We start from the raw sequence: 20,525 nt of genomic DNA, 5'->3' as shown, positions 1-20,525 counted from the left end.
TGGTTAAACCAGGCCAGTACCAGGAGCCTGAGCTCCATCCAGGTTTCCCACTTGGGTAGCAGCGACACAAATCTTTGGACCATCTTCCACAGCCCTCCCAGGTACATTAGTAGGGAACTGGATCAGCAGCGGAGCAGCCAAAACTCCAACTGGCACTCCAACCATCACAAGCAGTGTCTTAACCCACTGCCCCACAATGCCAGACCCTGCTGCCTGTCTTTTATTGCAACACACAAGTGTCAGAGGGTGGCTTATTCAAGATCCAGTACTAACGGCTTTGGCAGAGTACGCTTTAGACAAATGGGCAGATAACAGCACAGTGCGAAACTAAAACCTTGCTAACAAATACATGTGGCTAAATAGGTGTATATTTAAATCAAGTTCACTATGATTTTTTTTAGAGAGAATATCAGAAATAAATTTGGAGGCAACATGAGCCCCATGTTGTGGCTGATGGTTGCTAAATCAGTAGCTTAAATCCTTAAGAGGGGGGATTTGCTTACTTCTAAGAGGTGTGGAGAGCAAGGACATGTGGCAGTAAGGACAGGGGTGCGGTGTATGGGAAAAGGGACACCAAGGACACACCTGCCTCCGGGGGCAGGGCCAACAGGTGCCTCTGGGGAGCAGAAACTCCTGGGTGCGGGCTGAGGGGGGGGAGCCTCCCCTTGCACTTACCTTGGGAAGCCATCAGTCAAAAGTGCACAGTGCACTAAGTGCACGTGGGTATGTGGGTGTGTTGAGCTCATTTGGCTTCATGTTGGGGGAAATCAGGGATATTTATTTATTTGGTGACAGAGGGAGAGACTGAGGCAGAGATCTTCCATCCGCTGGTTCACTCCCCAGATGGCCCCAAGGGCCAGGGCTGGGCCAGGCGGAAGCCAGGAGCCCAGAGCTCCAGATCAAGAAGTTGAAGCCGAAGCAGTCACTATGATATGGGCATTGCAGGCGGAGGCTTAGCCAGATGTGCACAGCACCGGCCGCACCTGTTTTTGCAAAAGTATCCACCCCGAGATTATTCTACCCCTTCTGTTTTCACCTGGGAAGAGCCCAATCCTCCATCCACCCTCTAAGGGGGCACCCGCAATGGTGATATTTTCCTGAGAGCCACAGTGGGGATCCTAATATCTGATAGAAAAGCACCCCCTCCCCCCAGTTTTCTGCACTCTGACTTCACCAGGATATTAAGGTAAAATCATTTAAAAAAATCTTTTAGGGTCAGGCATTTGGTGCAGGAGTTAAAAACTGTACTTGGTGCCTCCACAACCCTGGGTTCTGTCCCGGCCCACTCCCAGCTCCGGCTTCCTGCAAACGTACACCCTGGGAGGCAGCAGGTGATGGCTCAGTGTCTGGGTCCGGGCCACCCACAGTAGAAGACCTGGATGGAGTTACTGGGCGTTTGAGGAGGGAACCAGAGGATGCGAGGTTCCTCTGTCTCTTCGCTGCTTTAAGAGAAAGACACACATTGAAGAAAAAAAAAAAAAGCATCTTTTAAAAGGTCTCATTTTGGCCGTGTAAATAAAGTCTTGCAAGGGCTGCAGGTGGTGACCAGTGACAGCCAGCCCGGCCAGAGCCCAGCAGTCCCGGCTGCCTGTGCCGCGCCGTGCTGGCCTCGGGAGCCATAGGGCGCCGGGCAGCGGGAGGCGCGCGGGCTTGGCATGCCAAGTGGGCAGCACTGGGGCGCCTTTGTTCCGCGCCGCGCCTCCCAGGAACCGCTTTCCCCCTGCATCTCAATGGGCCGCTCCCCCTCCGTGCGACCCCGGCTGGGGTGTGTGTGTGTGTGTGTGTGTGTGTGCAGGGGGGGTGCCCCCGGGGCCACCGAGCGCGGGAACCGCTGCGCCTGAGGACCCCGGCCCCGGGCGGGACAAGCACCTGCGCGCCCCCACCCCGCCTCCCCCGGCTCCCGGGACCCTCCCCGGCCTGGGGGGTCCCGCCGCGCGCAGCCCCAAGTCTCGCGGTGCTACGTCTCGGCCCGGGGAGCGGCGGGCCCGGCGCCCCCGCCGCGCGACAAAGGCTGGACCGGGAGGCGGAGGCCGGGGAGGGGCGGAGGAGCGGAGTGGGCGGGGGTGGCGAGCGGCCGCGGCGGCGGGGAGCCGAGGCAGCGCCGCCCGCCCGCGCCGTCCTTTGTGTGGCGGCCGCGGCGCCCGGGCCTGCGCCGGGTCCCCGGCCGCGCGCTCTCCGGCCCGCCGCGCGCGCCGCTCCGTCCCGAGCAAGATGGCAACCCCGGCGGCCGTGAACCCTCCGGGTGAGTAGCGGCCGCGCCCGCCCCCGCCCGCGGCCCGCAGGCCCTGGCCCCGGGGGCGCGGAGGGCGGAGAGCGGCTGTCACACGGCGCGCGGCCGCCTCAGCATCAGCACCAGCCAGCGGCCGCCTCTCCATCCCCGCCCCTGGCCACGGCGGGCGGGCGCCGGGCGGGACGCGCGCTGGCCTCGCAACCTCGGGAGCCCCTGTCGTTCCGAGCGGCGGCGCCCTGGCGTCCCCCGACCCACGCGCGCACCGTCTCCTCCCGGCTCAGGGTCCCGCGTCGACCTGGGGAAAAGTTTGGAGCTGGGATTCCACAGGGTCGCCTTGCCCGGACTCGCCCCTTCCCCCGCCAGGAGCGCTTCGCTCACAGCCCGGCGCGCTTGGCCCTGCCCGGGTCGCCGCCTGGGGCTGCCCCGTGTTCCCGGGGTGGTCGTGTGCCAGCTCCGCTCCTTGCTGCAGAACGGAAAGCCGGTCATGATCAAGTGGGAATGCCCGCCCACCTGGTCTGCAATTGTAGCAGAGCGATTGTGTTTTCGTTGGGAAAGTTCCCTACCTGCGGAGCGGGACTGAGGGCGGGGTGTGGGAGAAGGGGAAGTGTCAGGTGCCCGCTGCGGCCGCGGCAGGTGGCAGGTGCCCAGGGGCGCCCTGGGAGGATGCAGGGCGAGCCTCAGCGGCCGGCTCTGGAACTTCGGGAAGTGTCGAGAGGTCTTGTGTTGGGGGTGAGAGGGAGACCTAGGAAAGAAGAGGGAGTCGGGGGGTGGGCAGGGTTCCCTCCTGCCGAGGAGAGGGATGAGGCTTTAATTTCCAGAGCTGAGGGAGCTGCAGGTGTAGGTCTTGGTGGGCTTGGGGGTGCGGGGGAAGCGGGAGGGGGCCCCTTCCAGTCCTCAAAGAGTTGGGGCTTTCTCCCTCCTCTCTGCCAGAGCGTTCAAAGGCGGAGAGCAAGGGAGCTGCACCGTCACTGATATTTTTCTGGAAGATGGGCTGCTTCTAGGGGATGGGGGAGGGGACGACGGGGGACACTGGAGCAGGGAGGTGGCACCACTGGGCAGGTTGAGCAGTTCAGACTTGGTGCGGATTGGATTTGGGCACAGAGAGGAGGTGCCGGCTAGGGCAGCACGGTTCCCTTCTGGGGGGTGAGGATTCCTAGCAGAGACGGTGAGTCTTGAAAGAACAGATCCAGATACGGAATCCGGTCCAGATGCTATCCAGATGCGACCGGCTTGAAAACATGGGTGTACCTGTTTGCTGGTGTTGGCAGTATCAGCCCATGGGCAGTATCAGCCCATGCAGCTACTCAAACATCAATAGAAAATTGGTAAATTTCAGTGTTCTCAAACTAGAAAAGACAAAGGAAGATCTCCGGATGCCGTGGGGGTTCCTGTTGAGGAGAGGAATGGAATCATCGGTGACTTGCACAATGTACACACCACGGCAGCTCTGGCTCGTACTGGTCATTCTGTTGGTCCATTCATGGAGTAAAGATGGGGTAACCGCTGGCCTGGTGGGGTCGAGCCCACAGGACCTTGTGCCTTGGACTTTGGGGAACATGAACGGAGCAGGTGCAGGTGTTATGTTGTCAGTACCTGGCCAGCTTGGCAGAAAGGGGCATCCAGGGTGTTTCTGTGTTGACAGAGAGAGAGAGCGAGAGAGAGAGAGCGAGAGAGAGAGAGAGTCATCCTGTCCTCTGGTCCCCTGCTGCAGCAAGCAGAGTACAGATCTGTATAGGACCTGTTGTTCTTGCCACACGACAAAGGGCTGAGTCTTGAGCGATATGGCTAAGAATTTGAGCCCAAGAGAAAGGGAGAGATTTCAGATTCAGTGAAAAGTGGTATTCCTACCTGAGCTGCTTTCTTGGAACTCCTCCTCCTCTTCCTCCCCCACCCTCCCTCCCTAGATGTTGCTTTGCAAAGAAGAAGAGCTTGGTAAACACCGACACACCACATGGATACAGAGGTTCTAGGACTTGTCTCTGCTGCTGGTCCGTGCTCAGGGTACAAAGGCTGCAGACAGACACCTCCCACGCCCACCCACTGGTTCCCGTTTCCCCAATGACCACTGCACGCCAGCAGGGCCAGGTGCAGTTACACCACGGCACAGGGGACAGGGCGGGCACCCTGAGCCTGAGGCCCAGGGGCTGACAGGCGGAACTGGGCTCTTCACACGCATCAGTGGGTCCGAGCCGGCTTCCGACCTGTTGTCTGCTCCTCTTCCATCCCCTGCTTGGACTGCAGATTAGGATCCGACCAGTTCTGGAGGGAGAGGTCTCTGGAGAAAGACGCACGTGGCTCCTCTTCAGTTCCGCAACAGCAACCCTGAGTTCAGTGCCCGACACCCACGATGCTGGCATCTCCCTACCGGGGCTCATTCCTGGTCCTCGGCTGGGGATAGCACTCTATGAGCTGATTGTCTCTATTCTGTCTGGGCAGCGAGAATGGAGTCGCAGAGTCATCTCTCCTTCTTGGATGTGTTAGTGGCTTTTCTACCTTTTTCGGTAATATTTTAGGCACTTCTGGTTTATTTGAAGTTGTGAACTTTTGAGTCAGCCAGTGCCTGGCAAGAACTCTGCTGCGGAAATGGCTCAGTTTAGAAGGATTCCCTGGTGCTGCTGTTCCATCTCTGTCTTGGGACTTGGGCACGAGGGACCCAGTCCCCATTCAGAAGAGTAGTCAGGAATTGCGCGTTATGTGGACAGGCATCAGTAGGGTTTGCATATGTTAAAGGTTTTCAAGGGTATGTTTTAAGAGATTGAGAATTCTCCTTTCCTCCTCCTGGACCCAATTAGTTTATTGTGCCCCTTCCAGGTTTTTGGTTTTTGGCATTTTCATTTGGAATTGATGGTGCCATGCGGGAAGATTGGCTGGGGATGGGGGGCGGGGTTGTGGTAGAGGGAGAGAAGTTTGGGTCAGGTCAGCAGGAAGACTGCATGCCCTTGCTGTGCCCGGCACTGAGAGGGGCTCAGGGAGACGGAAGAGGAGGAGGACTGCTCCTTGTCCTCTTGTCCTCCGGGAGGGCATAAGTGGACTGCTACTGTATTCACGCTGGGAGGCAGTGACTGTCCACCAGGTGTGTATGTCACAGTGGGGACCCAGAGGGAGCCTGCTGGGGGAGAGCTTCTGACACTGGGCCTAGAGAGAATTTAGCAAGAGGCATTTTGAGCTGGTGGTTGGGAATGGGGTGGGTGGGTTTCTGGAAGTAGGGGCTGTTGCTGAGTGGTGGTCTCCCCAGCACTCATGGGAAACCACTTGGGCATCCAAGAATGCGGGGTAGATTTAGAGCTTTGGAGAGGTGCATGCTGGCCTTATAACCCGTGTACCCTCCCATAGTGCTAGAAAAACTGACTTAGCCGAAGGCTGAGCTGACAAGGCTCAGCTCAATGTTTGCACGTACCATCTTTCCCTGAGTCCATGAGCCCACCCGTTGCACGATGCATCATTACTTAAATACTTCTAAAAAGAAAATTGCTGCCAGTTCAACTCTATCATTTAGAAAACACATCTCAATATTGTGATTTTTAAAAAAGATTTCTTTCTTTATTTGAAAGTCAGAGTTACAAACAGAGAGAAGGAGAGGCAGAGAAAAAGAGAGAGAGAAGTCTTCTATCCGCTGGTTCACTCCCCAGTTGGCCACAATGGCTGGAGCTGTGCTGATCAGAAGCCAGGAGCCAGGAGCTTCTTCCGGGTCTCCCATGGGGGTGCAGGGTCCCAAGGCCTTGGGCCATCCTCTGCTGTTTTCCCAGTCCATAGCAGAGAGCTGGATTGGAAGTGGAGCAGCCGGGATTGGAACAGGCACCCATATGGGATGCTGGCACTGTAGGCGGTGGCTTTACCTGTTATGCCACAGCGCTGAACCCTCAATATCATAATGTTAAAAGCACATGTCTTGGCCGGCGCCGTGGCTCACTAGGCTAATCCTCCGCCTTGTGGCGCCGGCACACCGGGTTCTAGTCCTGGTCGGGGCGCCGGATTCTGTCCCGGTTGCCCCTCTTCCAGGCCAGCCCTCTGCTGTGGCCAGGGAGTGCAGTGGAGGATGGCCCAAGTGCTTGGGCCCTGCACCCCATGGGAGACCAGGAGAAGCACCTGGCTCCTGCCATCGGATCAGCGCGGTGCTGATCCGGCTGGCCGCAGCGCGCCGGCTGCGGCGGCCATTGGAGGGTGAACCAACGGCAAAGGAAGACCTTTCTCTCTGTCTCTCTCTCTCACTGTCCACTCTGCCTGTCAAAAAAAAAAAAAAAAAAAACCACACACACATGTCTTAGCATCAGTGGAATACTGTGCTTTAAGCGAGTGCCAGCTTTGCTGCCCAGCCACCTGCATCTAAAACACGTGGCCTCCTTGTCCTCGTACGGTCCATAAAGTTTGCCCTTTAGGCACGTGTCCAGGGACCCAAGGATGAACTGGTGTCTTTGGGCTTCCCTCAGGGGCAAGAAAGCACTAAAGGAAGAGGCGGTGTTTCCTGAGGTTAAGTCGTTCCTGCAGGGTGTGTGGGTGCATTTATTTTTTTAGAGAGGCTGCATCATCTAGAGCAGTTTGAGGCTCCCAGCTATCCTGAGAGGAAGATGCGATTTTCCCCTACATCCTCATCCCCCACGCATGCACACCTCCCCTGCTGTCACCCCCCTAGTAGCATGTTTGTTACAGTCAATGTCATTACCATCGACACAGCCTTTTCCCACAAACTGTGTAACTTGGGGTACCTCCCTTGTGAATAGAAAAATGCATGATGGCGGGTGTTGGTGTCATGTGTGATGGCGGGTGCCCAGCTGTTAGTGTCATGTGTGATGGCGGGTGCCCACCTGTTAGTGTCATGTGTGATGCTGGGTGCCCACCTGTTAGTGTCATGTGTGATGGCAGGTGCCCACCTGTTAGTGTCATGTGTGATGGTGGTGCCCACCTGTTAGTGTCATGTGTGATGGTGGTGCCCACCTGTTAGTGTCATGTGTGATGCCAGGTGCTCACGTCTGAGTGTCATGCATGATGGCGGGTGTCCACCTGTTAGTGTCATGCGTGATGGTGGGTACCCACCTGTTAGTGTCATGTGTGATGCCAGGTGCTCACGTCTGAGTGTCATGCATGATGGCGGGTGTCCACCTGTTAGTGTCATGCGTGATGGTGGGTGCCCACCTGTTAGTGTCATGTGTGATGGGTACCCACCTGTTAGTGTCATACGTGATAGTGCGTGCCCAGCTGTTAGTGTCATGTGTGATGGCAGATGCCCACCTGTTAGTGTCATGTGTGATGGCGGTACCCACCTGTTAGTGTCATGCATGATGGGTACCCACCTGTTAGTGTCATGTGTGATGGGTACCCACCTGTTAGTGTCATGTGTGATGGCAGTACCCACCTGTTAGTGTCACGTGTGATGGTGATGCCCTGTTAGTGTCACGTGTGATGCCGGGTGCCCACTTGTTAGTGTCATGTGTGATGCCGGGTGCCCACCTCTGAGTGTCACATGGAGTAGTTGCACCAGCCTGAAAGCCCCCTGTGCTCTGTCTGGTCATCTGGTCATCCTGCCTGTGCCCGGGCCTTGGCAAACACTTTCTGTTTGCTTATTTTTATGTCTGTTGTCTTCATAGTTTGGCCTTTTGGAGAACGTCATAGTCTGAATCTGCTCTGGGGTTTGGGTGTGGTTTGAGCGTGTCGTGCGTTGGAGGCTTGTGATGTGGTAATGCAGGGAGGTGGTGGGGCCAGGAAGAGGCCGTCTCCGGTGAGCCTGGCACCCCCCGGATTCCTCCTGCTGCCCTCCCCATGTGACCTGTCTGCCCCCTTCCTGTGTGTCCCCGCTGCTGTGACATCACGCTCCATGCGGTCCTCCCCCGCGCCAGTCAGATGCCAGCGCTGTGCTCTTCCCTGCGAGAGCTCTGAACTCAGCAGACCCTTGGTCCCGAGCACCGGCCTCAGGCGCTTGTCACAGCAGCAGAACGTGGATTCACACAGCACCGCGCAGGACGCGGCCTTTGCACCTGGGCTTCTTCCGCTCGCACGGCTGGGTAGGGCGTTCCCCAGTGCTGCGTAAAATTCCACTGTCCGCGTGGATCACCGCTCATCTCTCCAGTCACCTCCTAGTGGACCTCTGGGTTGCTTGTGCGTTTGAGCACTTAGGAATAAAGCTGCCGTCGGCTAGTGTGCCGGGAGCCGTGGGGTCAGTGTAGCTTCTGCTGTCTTGCTGCATCTGGCCTGGGGGAGGGGGCAGGCAGACGTACAGGAAGCACTCACAGATGCTGGGGATGCACTGTGTGGATGCTGTACAGAAACGAACCCATGAGATTAAAGATTTATTTATTTTACTTGAAAGTCACAGTTACATAGAGAAGGAGAGGCAGAGAGAGAGAGAGAGAGAGAGAGAAAGAGAGAGAGAGAGAGAGAGAGAGAGGTCTTCCATCTATTGGTTCACTCCCCAGATGGTCACGACGGCCAGAGCTTGTGCCGATCTGAAGCCAGGAGACAGGAGCTTCTTCCGGGTCTCTCACATGGGTACAGGGGCCCAAGGACTTGGGCCATCTTTTACTGCTTTCCCAGGTTACTAGAGAGCTGGATTAGAAATGGAGGAGCTGGGACTCAAACAGGTACCCATGTGGGATGATGCCAGCACCACAGGCGGCGGCTTTACCCGCTACGCCACAGCGCCGGCCCCTCCCGTGAGATTAAAAACTGAGTAGCCTGATGTAGATGGGAGGACTGGCAAAGGTTGCAGAAGCCAGGACAGACCTCCGGGACCCTCAAATCACGCTCTGAGCAATGGAAGGAAATATGTGAAAAAGACTTCAGACACAGGAAGGAGACACTGCAAAGGCCCTGTGGTTGGGAGAAGCCAGGCAGGTTCCAGGAACCAGGGAAGGGCCACATGGCTGGAGACTGGTGAGCGAGGGGGACACTGAGGAGCTGGAGGGGAGGGGAGAAGCCGAGGGTCTCACGAGGGGAGCAGATTGGAGGCAGGCAAGGGAAGCGGCCAGACTGCGGCTGGATGGTGCTGATGAGGGCCAGGGCTGTCTGTGGAGTGGCAGAGGGCACGGATGTCGTCCATCCTGCCGTGGAGCGGGCCTGGCTGCTTGGGGAGGAGTCATCATGACCGCTTATGGTGTGCGAGGAAGAGGCATGGAGGATGACTCCTGGCCTTTCCACCCTCACACCTGGGACCACCCCCAGGTGAGGGAAGACAGCCAGGTGCAGGCGGCACAAGCCAGCATCCAATGTCGGAGTTGCGGTGGCCGGGAGGGGTGCGGGGGGTGCTGCCAGGGAGTCGGCGGATGCGTGGCCCCGAGGCCTGGGAAGGAGTGCAGAGAGGTGTTCACGGCCTCTCTCCAGCTCCTCTGAGTGCCTTCCGTGGAGGAATCTGGCTCACAGAGTGTAGAACCCTTGGGCTGAATGCCCTAGCTCCCAGGTCAGCGCCTGTCCATCTTGACGGAAGCTCACGCGGGGGCACAGCGTATGGAGCTGATCCCTGTGTGTCTTCCAGAGCCATTACTTCACTTGCTTGTGTATAAATGTCTGCCCTTGCTATCCGAGGACGCTCAAGGCCTCCTAGAAGACAGTGCAGGACAGCGGGCCTCTCAGAGTCAGCCAACCAAGGATTGGACATATTTGAAATAAAATTACACCTGTGTGGAGCAGGTGCAGGATGGTTTCTCCATATCATTATTCCCTAACAATACAGCATACTATCTACTTTTTTTTTTTTTAAAAGAAAAGCTATATTTATTATTTCAAAGGCAGAGTGGCAGGGAAAAGGGGGGGGGAGAGAGAGAGAGAGAGGGAGAGAATCTTCCACCTGCTGGTTCACTCACCAAATACCTACAACGGTGAGGTCTAGACCAGGTCGGAGCCAGGAACTGAACTGAGAGCTCCCTCCAGATCTCCCATGTGCGTGGCAGGGCCCAAGCACGTGGGCCACCCTCCCCTGCTTTCCCCGGTGCATTAGCAGGGAGCCGGATCAGAAGCAGAGCAGCTGGGACCTGAACCTGCACTCTGGGAAGGGATGCTGGCATTTGAAAGTGGTGGCTTAACCCACCAGCGTGCCATCTGTGTGTGTGGCATTTTTAGTGCTTTCGGTGTTGCAAGCCATCTGGAGAGGACTTAGAGCACCTAGTGGGATGTGCACGGGTCCTGTGCAAATATTTCACCCATTTATGTAAGGAGCTCGGGCGTCTGCAGGGCAAAGGGGCTCTTGGAGCCAGCACCCCTGTCGCTGTCGGGGGGAGGCGTGTATTTGTGTAGAACCTGCACTCAGGCTCCCGTGTACTTCCAGTCACCTCTAGGCTACGTGGTGCATACATGGTGCAGCATACACGGTGTGTAAACGCTTGCTATGCTGCATTGTTTAGAGAATGAAGACAAGAGAAGCAAATCTGTGTGTGCAGTAGAGGCCCGACCACACGGTGTATGGTTGCGGCATCTGCTGGTTGGGTCCACAGCGTGTGTCCATGTGTGCTCGCCTGTAGCAGAAGAAAAGCACACCTAGTAGTGCAATGGCTCCGTGATGGAATTCGCTGCCTGTTGAGGCCAGGAGGTTTTCAATCAAAACCTGGCAGGAGCTGTTAGGGAGGAAGTCAGGTTGTTGGAGCAGCTGACCGTGTGGAAGTTTCGTTTGTTGTCTTTAAGATTCATGTGTTTATTTGAGAGGCAGAGAGAGCTAGAGCGCTCCCATGTGTTGGTTCACTCCCTGGAGATTTGCAGAGGCCCCTGGGGTGGAAGCCAGGAGCCAGGAGTTGCATCCAGGTCTCCCACCTGGGTGCCAGGAACCCAGGTACTCTGATGTGGGACACTGGTGTCTTAACCAGGCTCTGAGCCAACGGGCCCCGTGTAGAAATTTTTTTTAAAGATTTATTTATTTATTTGAAAGGCAGAGTTACAAAGGTAGAAAGAGAGAGAGAGAAAGAGAGAGAGAGAAGAGAGAGAGAGGGAGGGAGAGGGAGAGAGAAGAGTAAAGAGAGGAGAGAGAGAGAGGAGAGAGAGAGCCTTCCATTCGCTGGTTCACTCCCCAGTTGGTCGAAACGGTTGGAGCTATGCTGATGCAAAGCCAGGAGCCAGGAGTTTCTTCCAGGTCTCCCGTGTGGGTGCAGGGCCCAAGGACTTGGGCCATCTTCCACTGCTTTCCTAGGCCACAGCAGAGAGCTGGATTGGAAGTGGAGCACCTGGGACTTGAACCGGTGCCCATATGGGATGCCAGCACTGCAGCACCTGCTATGCCACAGCGCCAGCCCCATGTAGAACTTTTTATTCAGTGAGTAGACTGTTTTCCACCGAGGGCTTCTGCTTGTGTCGTATCCCTGTGCTTGGAACGAGGGGCTGCTCAGCTGCCTCCTTCCCACTCCTCCTGGCTCGCCCTCCCCTGCCCAGCTCCCTTCTGCTCTCAGGGTGTGCTCTTCCTCCAGCGGGGAGCCCTGCCCTGAGCCCATCACCCAGGTAGAAGCGCCTGGAATGCACTGGCCAGGGCCCCGTTGGGCTACGCTGACCTGTGGAGCGCATCCTCTCCCCTGGAATGCAGTGGTTGGTTGTCCCGTTGTTCCATCGGCACCTGTGTCTCCTGCCTGCCTGGAAGCCCGCACGGCAGCAGGGAGAGCGTCCGCGGCTGCTGCCTCCCACGCAGCACACATTCGATGGTGTCTCCTGTCAGTGAGTGGATTCCTGGGGTGACTTCACAAAGTTCGTGGGAAGCACAAATAAGAGACGAGCATATTTTTGCTGTAGATGTTTCGGAATCCATGCGTGATTTTTTCATAATACCCATTTGCATGGAGTTTCTGAGGTTCCCTCATATAATTGGATTTTGCACCAAAATGAACGCGTTATTGAATTCCAAGTTCCCTGCCCTGTCTGAGATGGCCCAAGGGGGCTGCCTTCTGTCTTTGCCCATGGCTGCTCTTCAGTGTCCACCGAGAAGAAAGGAATGCACCCTCCCTGAGTCTGGAAGCCTTTATCAGAACAGGTTGGAACTGTCCAATTTAGATTCAGAGTTTTACTTGTGGGAACTTTAATTTTTTTTAAGATTTATTTTATTTATTTGAGAGGCAGAGTGACAGAGATGGAGAGACAGACAGAGAGAGAAAGAGATATTTCATCTGCTGGTTCACTCCCCAAGTGGCCACAATGGGCCGGCTGAACCCAGTAGCCTGGAACTCCATCTGGGTCTCCCACGTGGGTGACAGGGGTCCAAGCACTTGGGCCATCCTCTGCTGCTTTCCCAGGTGCATTAGCAGGGAGCTGGATTGGAAGTGAAACAGCCGAGACTTGAACCACCACTCCTATGGGACACCTGCATCACAATGGAGGCTTAACCCACGGTGCCACAGCACTGTACCCTGTGGGAGCTTATTTGGACTTGAAAATCCCACCAGGATCATCCCCACCCAAACCAGTTCTTCTGTTCTTTGGAAGGCAAAGGGGCCTTGGAGCTGCAACCCCCAGGCTTCGCCCCAGAAGGAAGGGGGGTCAGAGTTGGTAGCTTGGAGCCCAGCTGGCAGTTCTGCAAGGTTCCGTGTTGAAGTCCCACCAGGAAGGGTCCTCCCGCTGACTGTCTTCTGCTTCGTGGGTGAAACAGTGGAGGTGGCTTGCTCGATTCTCAGCAGTCACGCGTGACGCCGACTCCAGGTGGGCTTCGCAATTCAGCCACTTTGCTTTAGGGGCTGCCGGCAGGCTCAGGAAGATGGTGACAGGGTCAGGGCTGCATTGCTTTGCCCTCCGATTGCCTCCTGCAGGCTCTGGGGCTGGAAGCCGGAGCCCTCTGCAGAGAGGCAAAGACTTTGCTGCTGCCAGTGGCTGGAGCAGTTGGACCGCTTTCAGGCAAATCCACAAAGAAGCCGGAATGGTCACAAGAAGTTTCTTCTGTTCCTGTGCTTTGTGCAGGGGCACGGGCACCCCGGCTGCTCCGCCACAGCCACGTTGTGCAGGGGCACGGGCACCCCGGCCGCTCCGCCACAGCCACTTTGTGCAGGGGCACGGGCACCCCGGCTGCTCCGCCACAGCCACTCTCTACCCGAGTACACGGACGATCCATGTTGATTGTAAACGACGTGGGAAACACGTGAAAACATTAAGGTAACTCCACCACCTACAATGAACACTTTTCACATATGTCCTCACAGACTTCTAAATACTGTACACACACACACACACTCACACATACAAATACACAGACTCACACAGACAAACACACAGAGATACACACACAGAGAGATACAAACACACACTCATGCACTCACACACACAAATACTAATACACACATATACACAACACAAACACACACACACATACAAACACATACACTCACACATACAAACACATACACACTCACACAGACACACACAAACACACACACACTCACACATACAAACACATAAGCACACACTCATGCACTCACACACACAAATACATACTCACACATACAAACACACACACTCACACACAAACACAAATACACACAAACACACACAAACACAAATACACACAAACACACACTCACACATACAAACACATAAACACACACTCATACACACAAACACATAAATACACACACAAACACACACTCACGTACTCACACAAATACTCACACACACAAATATACACATATACACAACACAAACACACACACTCACACATACAAACACATACACACTCACACAGACACACAAATACACAAACACATACAAACATGCACACAGACACACACACGCACTCAAACACAAATACACACACAGACACACAGACACACACACTCACACACATAAATACACACTTACATATAAACATACACTCACACAAATACACACATATACATAACACAAACACACACACATGCAAACACACACTCAGACACACAAACACACAAATACACAAACACACATACAAACACACACAGACACACACACAAATACAAACATACACACATACACACAGAAACACACAAACACACATACAAACACACACATACAAACACACATACAAACACATACAAACACACACATACAAACATACACACAAAAATATACACACAAACACATACAAACACACACATACAAACATACACACAAAAATATACACACAAACACATACAAACACACACATACACACACATATAAACACACACAAAAATACACACACTCGCAAACACACATACACACACAGACACACAAACACACCCACACACAAACACACACACATACTTCAGAAAGTTCTGGGAAATAGATAAAAAGGGAAATGACTTCAGCGCAGGAGTTCTGAAGCGCACGCCCGTTTGTGCCGTCACAGAGGTGGCGCTGGCACTGCTGTTTGGCACGCAGCCTCAGGAGCGTTGGTGGTGAGCACGGGAGGGCTGGCTTCAGACGCGGGCACCTCTGCTTCCTGCTGCGACTCCAGTGAGGAGCTGCAGGGGGCCCTGGGCACCTCTCTGTTCAGGCTCAGGTGTCAAAAGGAGAGGCTGGGAGCGAGGAGACGGGGTGCCGTGTCCGGGATTGGGGGTGGGGGACACCAGGGAAGCTGGCCTGAGCCAAAACCAAGCTCTTTGGATAGATCCAGTGCTTTGCAAGTGATGGCTTAGCCAAGAGCCGTGCTGTGGTGAGAGGGAGGGGGGACCAAAGGACAGGGCGCCAGCTTCCCTGCAGACTCTCCCTGAGGCCCTGCGGTGACCCACCGTGGCCACCGGAGCCTCTCGTGCTGGTATGGGCGGCAGCTTCCTGCCTGCTTTTGTCTGTATCCAATTGTCCTGGCAGAGGCTCAGAAAAAAGCCACTGCAATTGTTAAATGGCTCCAGGGAGGCCAGGCCAGGTGCACAGGTGCACTTTCCAGCCGTCAGAGATGAGCCGAGTCCCCGACGAAGGCAGCAGGAGGCCTGGGGTTACTGTGTGCCCAGGTCTTTGTGTTCAGAGCTGTACAAAGTGCTCTTCTCTTTCTTACTTTAATGATGGCCTCCGAGTGTCAAAGTGGGGCGTCCAAGGACCTGGGCTCAGGAGCTTCTCAGGTGTTCTCGGTTGTCACAGCTCCACGGAGTGGGGGTACTCCTGGCATCCGTGGGTCCTGCTGCTGTGCCTCCTGCAGCCCCCACAGCAAAGAATCTACCCTCCCCCCAAGGTCACAGGCGCCGTCCATGGGGACGAAGGTTTCCGTAGGCCTGTGGACAGTGGCGACTGCAAAAGAAACTCAGGGGTTCCACAGGGGCTGGCTCCCATGAATCGTGTTCAGAAAGCATGGTGGCTTTTTCTTAAAAGAAATTATTGGCAGGCGCCGCGGCTCAATAGGCTAATCCTCCGCCTGTGGCGCCAGCACACCGGGTTCTAGTCCCGGTCAGGGCGCCGGATTCTGTCCCGGTTGCCCCTCTTCCAGGCCAGCTCTCTGCTGTGGCCAGGGAGTGCAGTGGAGGATGGCCCAAGTGCTTGGGCCCTGCACCCCATGGGAGACCAGGAGAAGCACCTGGCTCCTGCCATCGGATCAGCGCGGTGCGCCAGCCGCAGCGGTCATTGGAGGGTGAACCAACGGCAAAAAGGAAGACCTTTCTGTCTGTCTCTCTCTCTCACTATCCACTCTGTCAAAAAAAAAAATTATTTTTGTTTTTATGTGAAAGACAGAAACAGGTGAAGAGAGAGCTCCCATCCCATTCCTTGGTTCACTCTCCAAATGCCTGCAACAGTTGGGGCTGGACCAAGCTGAAGCCAAGGAGTCAGGAACTCCATCTGGGTCTCCCACATGGGCGTTGGGGGCCCAAGTTCTTGGGCCACCACCTGCTGCCTCCCAGGGAGCACATCAGCAGGAAGCTGGGATGGGCAGCAGAGCTGAGACTTGAACCGGGCACTCTGAGACGGAACGTGGGTGTCCCAGGCGGCGACTTCCCGGCTATACCAAAAGACCCGTCCCAGCAGGACAGCTGTGAGAGCCGGAGAGTGCTCTGGGGGCCGTGATGAAGTCCCGGAGGGAAGTCAGTGCACGTGTGAAGCAGCCAAACTGCAAGAAGCTCATTTTTCTTATTTTCAGAACAGCGCCGATGTTTCTATCACATCAGCAGTTTGAGACGAGGCACACTCTGGAACTGCTTGTCGTAATTTGCTCTGCTAGATGGATTCCAAGTCCCCCCCAAAGGACGGAGTGGGAGAATGTTCCCCGGGATCACAGCTGTGCTCCCTGTATTCTGAAAGCGTCTCGCACCAGAAACTCCCCATTCTGTTCCGCCAGGCTCCCCGAACACCGCGGCTGTTCCCTGCACAAAGGGTCCCTGCAGCCCAGTGGCGCAGGTTGGCTGCCTGTGTGTTCAGCCCGGCTCGGAAGCCGGCGGCCTTGGGACCGTTTATGCAAATGAATGCAAATATCTGACTGCCCATTGGTGAGCGCAGGGGAAGGTGGACCCTGCAGACAAAGAAGCCCTGGCGGAGGGTGTGGGATGCATTTCAGGACCCCAGGGTGTGCCTTTTCCTAGTCAGCACCACAGACCCTGGGTCTCTGCTTGCTGGGTGGGCGGGGTCCCCTGCATTCTGCAAAGCCCCCCTCTCCTGCCCTTCCCCCTCCCCCTAGGTCCCCAGTGGCAGTGAATGGCACCGAGCTGCATGCATTGGCCAAGCCAGACATTCATTACTTTAATTGCTTATCCACCTAATTAAACAAATATTAATTGAATGCCAACTGCGCGCCCGCAGTGGCGTGCAGGCCCTGTGCTTTCGGAGCTCTGCTGTGTGGTAGGAGAGGCAGCCATTTATCAAATAATCACACGCACGAGAAAATCATTACAGAAGGCGTTTGAGAGAAAGGCATCTTTGTTTCCCAGTGCAGAGGGAAGCCGTCGCAGTGCTCTGAGTAGGGGCCTGCTGTGCTGGGAGGTTTGGGGAGAGGTCTCTGGCCACTGAGTGATCCTGGGCCAGCGAAGGCCGGCGCGGGGGGGGGGGCCCGGGGAAGGCCCTGTGTGGCCTGGTCCAGGTGTCCTTGGAGGTGGAGAGGGGTGGAGGATCCTTGGGATGTTAGGGGGGGAAGCTGACTGAAACTGTGGAAGAAAGTGAGGCGTTGGGTGTGGGAGCAGGGTCAGGTGTGGGGCTGGGTGAGGTGTGGGGCTGGGTGAGGTTGGGGCTGGGTGAGGTGTGGAGTTGGGTGAGGTGTGGGGCTGGGTGAGGTGTGGGGCTGGGTGAGGTGTGGGGGCTGGGTGAGGTGTGGGGCGGGGTGAGGTGTGGGTGCTGGGTAGGATTGTGTGTGGAGCTGGGTGAGGTGTGGGGCTGGGTGAGATGTGGGGCTGGGTGAGGTGTGGGGCTGGGTGAGGTTGGGGCTGGGTGAGGTGTGGAGTTGGGTGAGGTGTGGGGCAGGGTGAGGTTGGGGCTGGGTGAGGTGTGGGGCTGGGTGAGGTGTGGGGCTGGGTGAGGTGTGGGGGCTGGGTGAGGTGTGGGGCAGGGTCAGGTGTGGGGCTGGGTGAGGTGTGGGGCTGGGTGAGGTGTGGGGCTGGGTGAGGTGTGGGGCTGGTCAGGTGTGGGGCTGGGTGAGGTGTGGGGCAGGGTCAGGTGTGGGGCTGGGTGAGGTGTGGGGCTGGGTGAGGTGTGGAGGTGGGTGAGGTGTGGGGGCTGGTCAGGTGTGGGGCTGGGTGAGGTGTGGGGCTGGGTGAGGTGTGGGGCTGGGTGAGGTGTGGGGGCTGGGTGAGGTATGGGGGCTGGTCAGGTGTGGGGCTGGGTGAAGTGTGGGGCTGGGTGAGGTGTGGAGTTGGGTGAGGTGTGGGGCTGGGTGAGGTGTGGAGTTGGGTGAGGTGTGGGGCTGGGTGAGGTGTGGGGTTGGGTGAGGTGTGGGGCTGGGTGAGGTGTGGGGGCTGGTCAGGTGTGGGGCTGGGTGAGGTGTGGGGGCTGGGTCAGGTGTGGGGCTGGGTGAGGTGTGGGGCTGGGTGAGGTGTGGGGCTGGGTGAGGTGCGGGGCTGGGTGAGGTGCGGAGTTGGGTGAGGTGTGGGGCTGGGTGAGGTGTGGGGCTGGGTGAGGTGTGGGGCTGGGTGAGGTGTGGGGCTGGGTGAGGTGTGGGGGCTGGGTCAGGTGTGGGGCTGGGTGAGGTGTGGGGCTGGGTGAGGTGTGGGGCTGGGTGAGGTGTGGGGCTGGGTGAGGTGTGGGTGCTGGGTAGGACTGTGTGTGGGGCTGGGTGAGGTGTGGGGCTGGGTGAGGTGTGGGGCTGGGTGAGGTGTGGGGCTGGGTCAGGTGTGAGGTTGGGTGAGGTGTGGGGCTGGGTGAGGTGTGGGGCTGGGTCAGGTGTGGAGTTGGGTGAGATGTGGGGCTGGGTGAGGTGTGGGGCTGGGTGAGGTGTGGGGCTGGGTGAGGTGTGGGGCTGGGTCAGGTGTGAGGTTGGGTGAGGTGTGGGGCTGGGTGAGGTGTGGGGCTGGGTGAGGTGTGGAGTTGGGTGAGGTGTGGAGCTGGGTGAGGTGTGGGGCTGGGTGAGGTGTGGGGCTGGGTGAGGTGTGGAGCTGGGTGAGGTGTGGGGCTGGGTCAGGTGTGGGTGCTGGGTAGGACTGTGTGTGGGGCTGGGTGAGGTGTGGGTGCTGGGTAGGATTGTGTGTGGAGCTGGCTCGGGTTGAGGGCTACAGAGTTCTTGACTTACCCACTGCATGAGATATTCGGTCCCTGGGTTTTTGATGGGGGGCAGGGAAGAGCATGACCTTGGTCCTTGTCATCTCAAGTTTGAGATGGGTTGAGTTCAGGAGGCCAGAAGGAGGTGGGCATTTTCCAGAACCCTGTGTGTTGCTTCGCGTCCCCTCATCAGGACTTTGCTGCTGTTTTTTCTTCTGTATCCCCAGCTCCTTGAACAAGGCCTGGGACGTTACAGGCACTCCCTCCACACTTGCTGAGTGAATGAAGTCTCTCTGATCCCAACCAGTGAAGAGAGAACTTTTTTTTTTTTTTTTGGTAACTTTAACCTGAGGCTTACAGAAGAGTTGTTGGAGTGATACAAAGTGTTTCTGTATCATCACCCACATTCCCACTCCCGAACATTCTCCCATGTTTGGTTTGTCAGTCTCTCTCCCTCTCCGCACCCCCCACTCCTCTGCACTATTTGAGAGAAGGGGAAGACACAGTGCCTGTCTTAAATAAGTTCTTTTTATTTATGAGAGAGAGAGAGAGAGAGAGAGAGAGAGAGAGAGAGAAAACAAAAAACAAGCAAGCTGGCTCTTCCATCTGCTGGTTCACGCCCCAAATGCCCTCGACAGCCAGCGCTGGGTCTGGACAAAGCCAGGAGCCAGGAACAGAATTCAGCTCTCTTGTGTGGGTGGCAGAAAGAACCAAGTGCTTGGGTATTCACCACTGCCTCCCAGGGCCTGCACTGGCAGGAAGCTGCGAGCCGGAGTCAGCAGCCTGAGCCCGGTGTGGAACCTAAGCTCTCCAATGTGGGGCATGGCAGGTGTCCTAACCAGCGTGCTGCCATGAAGCTGAACACACGTCCACGATGTAAAATCCTTCAGTGTACTGTTCGAAGAATAGGTACAGTTTCCCTATGGCTACAATGTACGGCCAAAATTAACAAGTTGGCGTGACTGTAACAGCACTATCTAATCTATATGATCATTCATATTTCACCAAGTCTTCCTCACAACAAAGACTTTTTTTTTTCTGGTCCTGGATCTAATCCACAATTACAAGATACGTTCATTTGTGATGTCTCCTTTACTTCTGAAATAATTCCTCAGTCTTTTTGTTTTGTGTTCCTGACTTTAATATGTAGACAAGTTTTTTTCCTTGTAGAATATCCTACAAGGTTTTGTTTAATGTTACCTAGTGATTGTAATAAGGTTGTGCTTTTTTTTAAAAAAAATTTAATGCTTTTGGGAAGAATACCATACCATACCATAATTGTAAATACCACAAGACTATTTTGTAAAAATTTGTTTGAAAGGTAGAGTGATAGAGATGAGACACACACACACACACACACACACACAGAATCTTCCACTCCCCAAGTGCAAGCGAAAAGAGCTGCCAAAGCCAGGACCCCAGAGCTCCATCCAGGTCTCCCCCATGGGTGGCAGGGACCCAAGCACTTGAACCATCATCCATTGCCCCCCAAGACGCATTAGCAGGGAGCTGCGTTGGAAGCAGACGAGCTGGGACTTGAACCAGTGCTCTGAGAAGGGCTGCAAATGTCCCAAGCAGCAGCTTGCTCTGGTCCCACAGCGCCTGCCACACGAGACTATTTTTGATGGCCATTATCAGAAGCGAGCCTGCCAGCTGAGGGGGTCAGGTTCGGGTGTGTGCAAGCCTGAGGGCAGGGGAGGGAGGGAGTGCCATACCCCACGTGCTTGGCAAGTCAGCTCTTCCATTCCAGCCACTGTTCCGGGGGCTCAGCCAGTGCATGGGAAATGGA

At 56.0% G+C, this 20,525-nt stretch overlaps 1 protein-coding gene across 3 annotated transcripts in view; it reads left to right on the top strand.

Moving 5' to 3' along the window:
* Positions 1-2,033: 2,033 nt before the first annotated feature.
* ARNT2 (aryl hydrocarbon receptor nuclear translocator 2) overlaps positions 2,034-20,525 on the top strand; it is a 189,885-nt gene continuing 171,393 nt past the window's right edge. For 2 of the 3 annotated variants that reach the window (XM_051834295.3, XM_051834289.3), the window contains exon 1: positions 2,035-2,242. Coding sequence is in view for 2 of the 3 variants with exons in the window: in XM_051834289.3 (XP_051690249.2) it covers positions 2,212-2,242 (31 nt within the window). In the remaining variant the exon portion in view is untranslated. Of the gene's footprint in view, positions 2,243-20,525 lie in introns of all 3 variants that reach the window. The other variant, XM_051834290.3, reaches the window with a different exon arrangement.

The sequence above is a fragment of the Oryctolagus cuniculus genome, chromosome 12 (genome assembly GCF_051225735.1).
Source record: "Oryctolagus cuniculus isolate XC-2025 breed Fujian yellow rabbit chromosome 12, ASM5122573v1, whole genome shotgun sequence".
Lineage (NCBI taxonomy): Eukaryota > Metazoa > Chordata > Mammalia > Lagomorpha > Leporidae > Oryctolagus > Oryctolagus cuniculus.
Note: the sequence above shows the minus strand (reverse complement) of the source record. Positions and strands in the feature narration are given on the sequence as shown.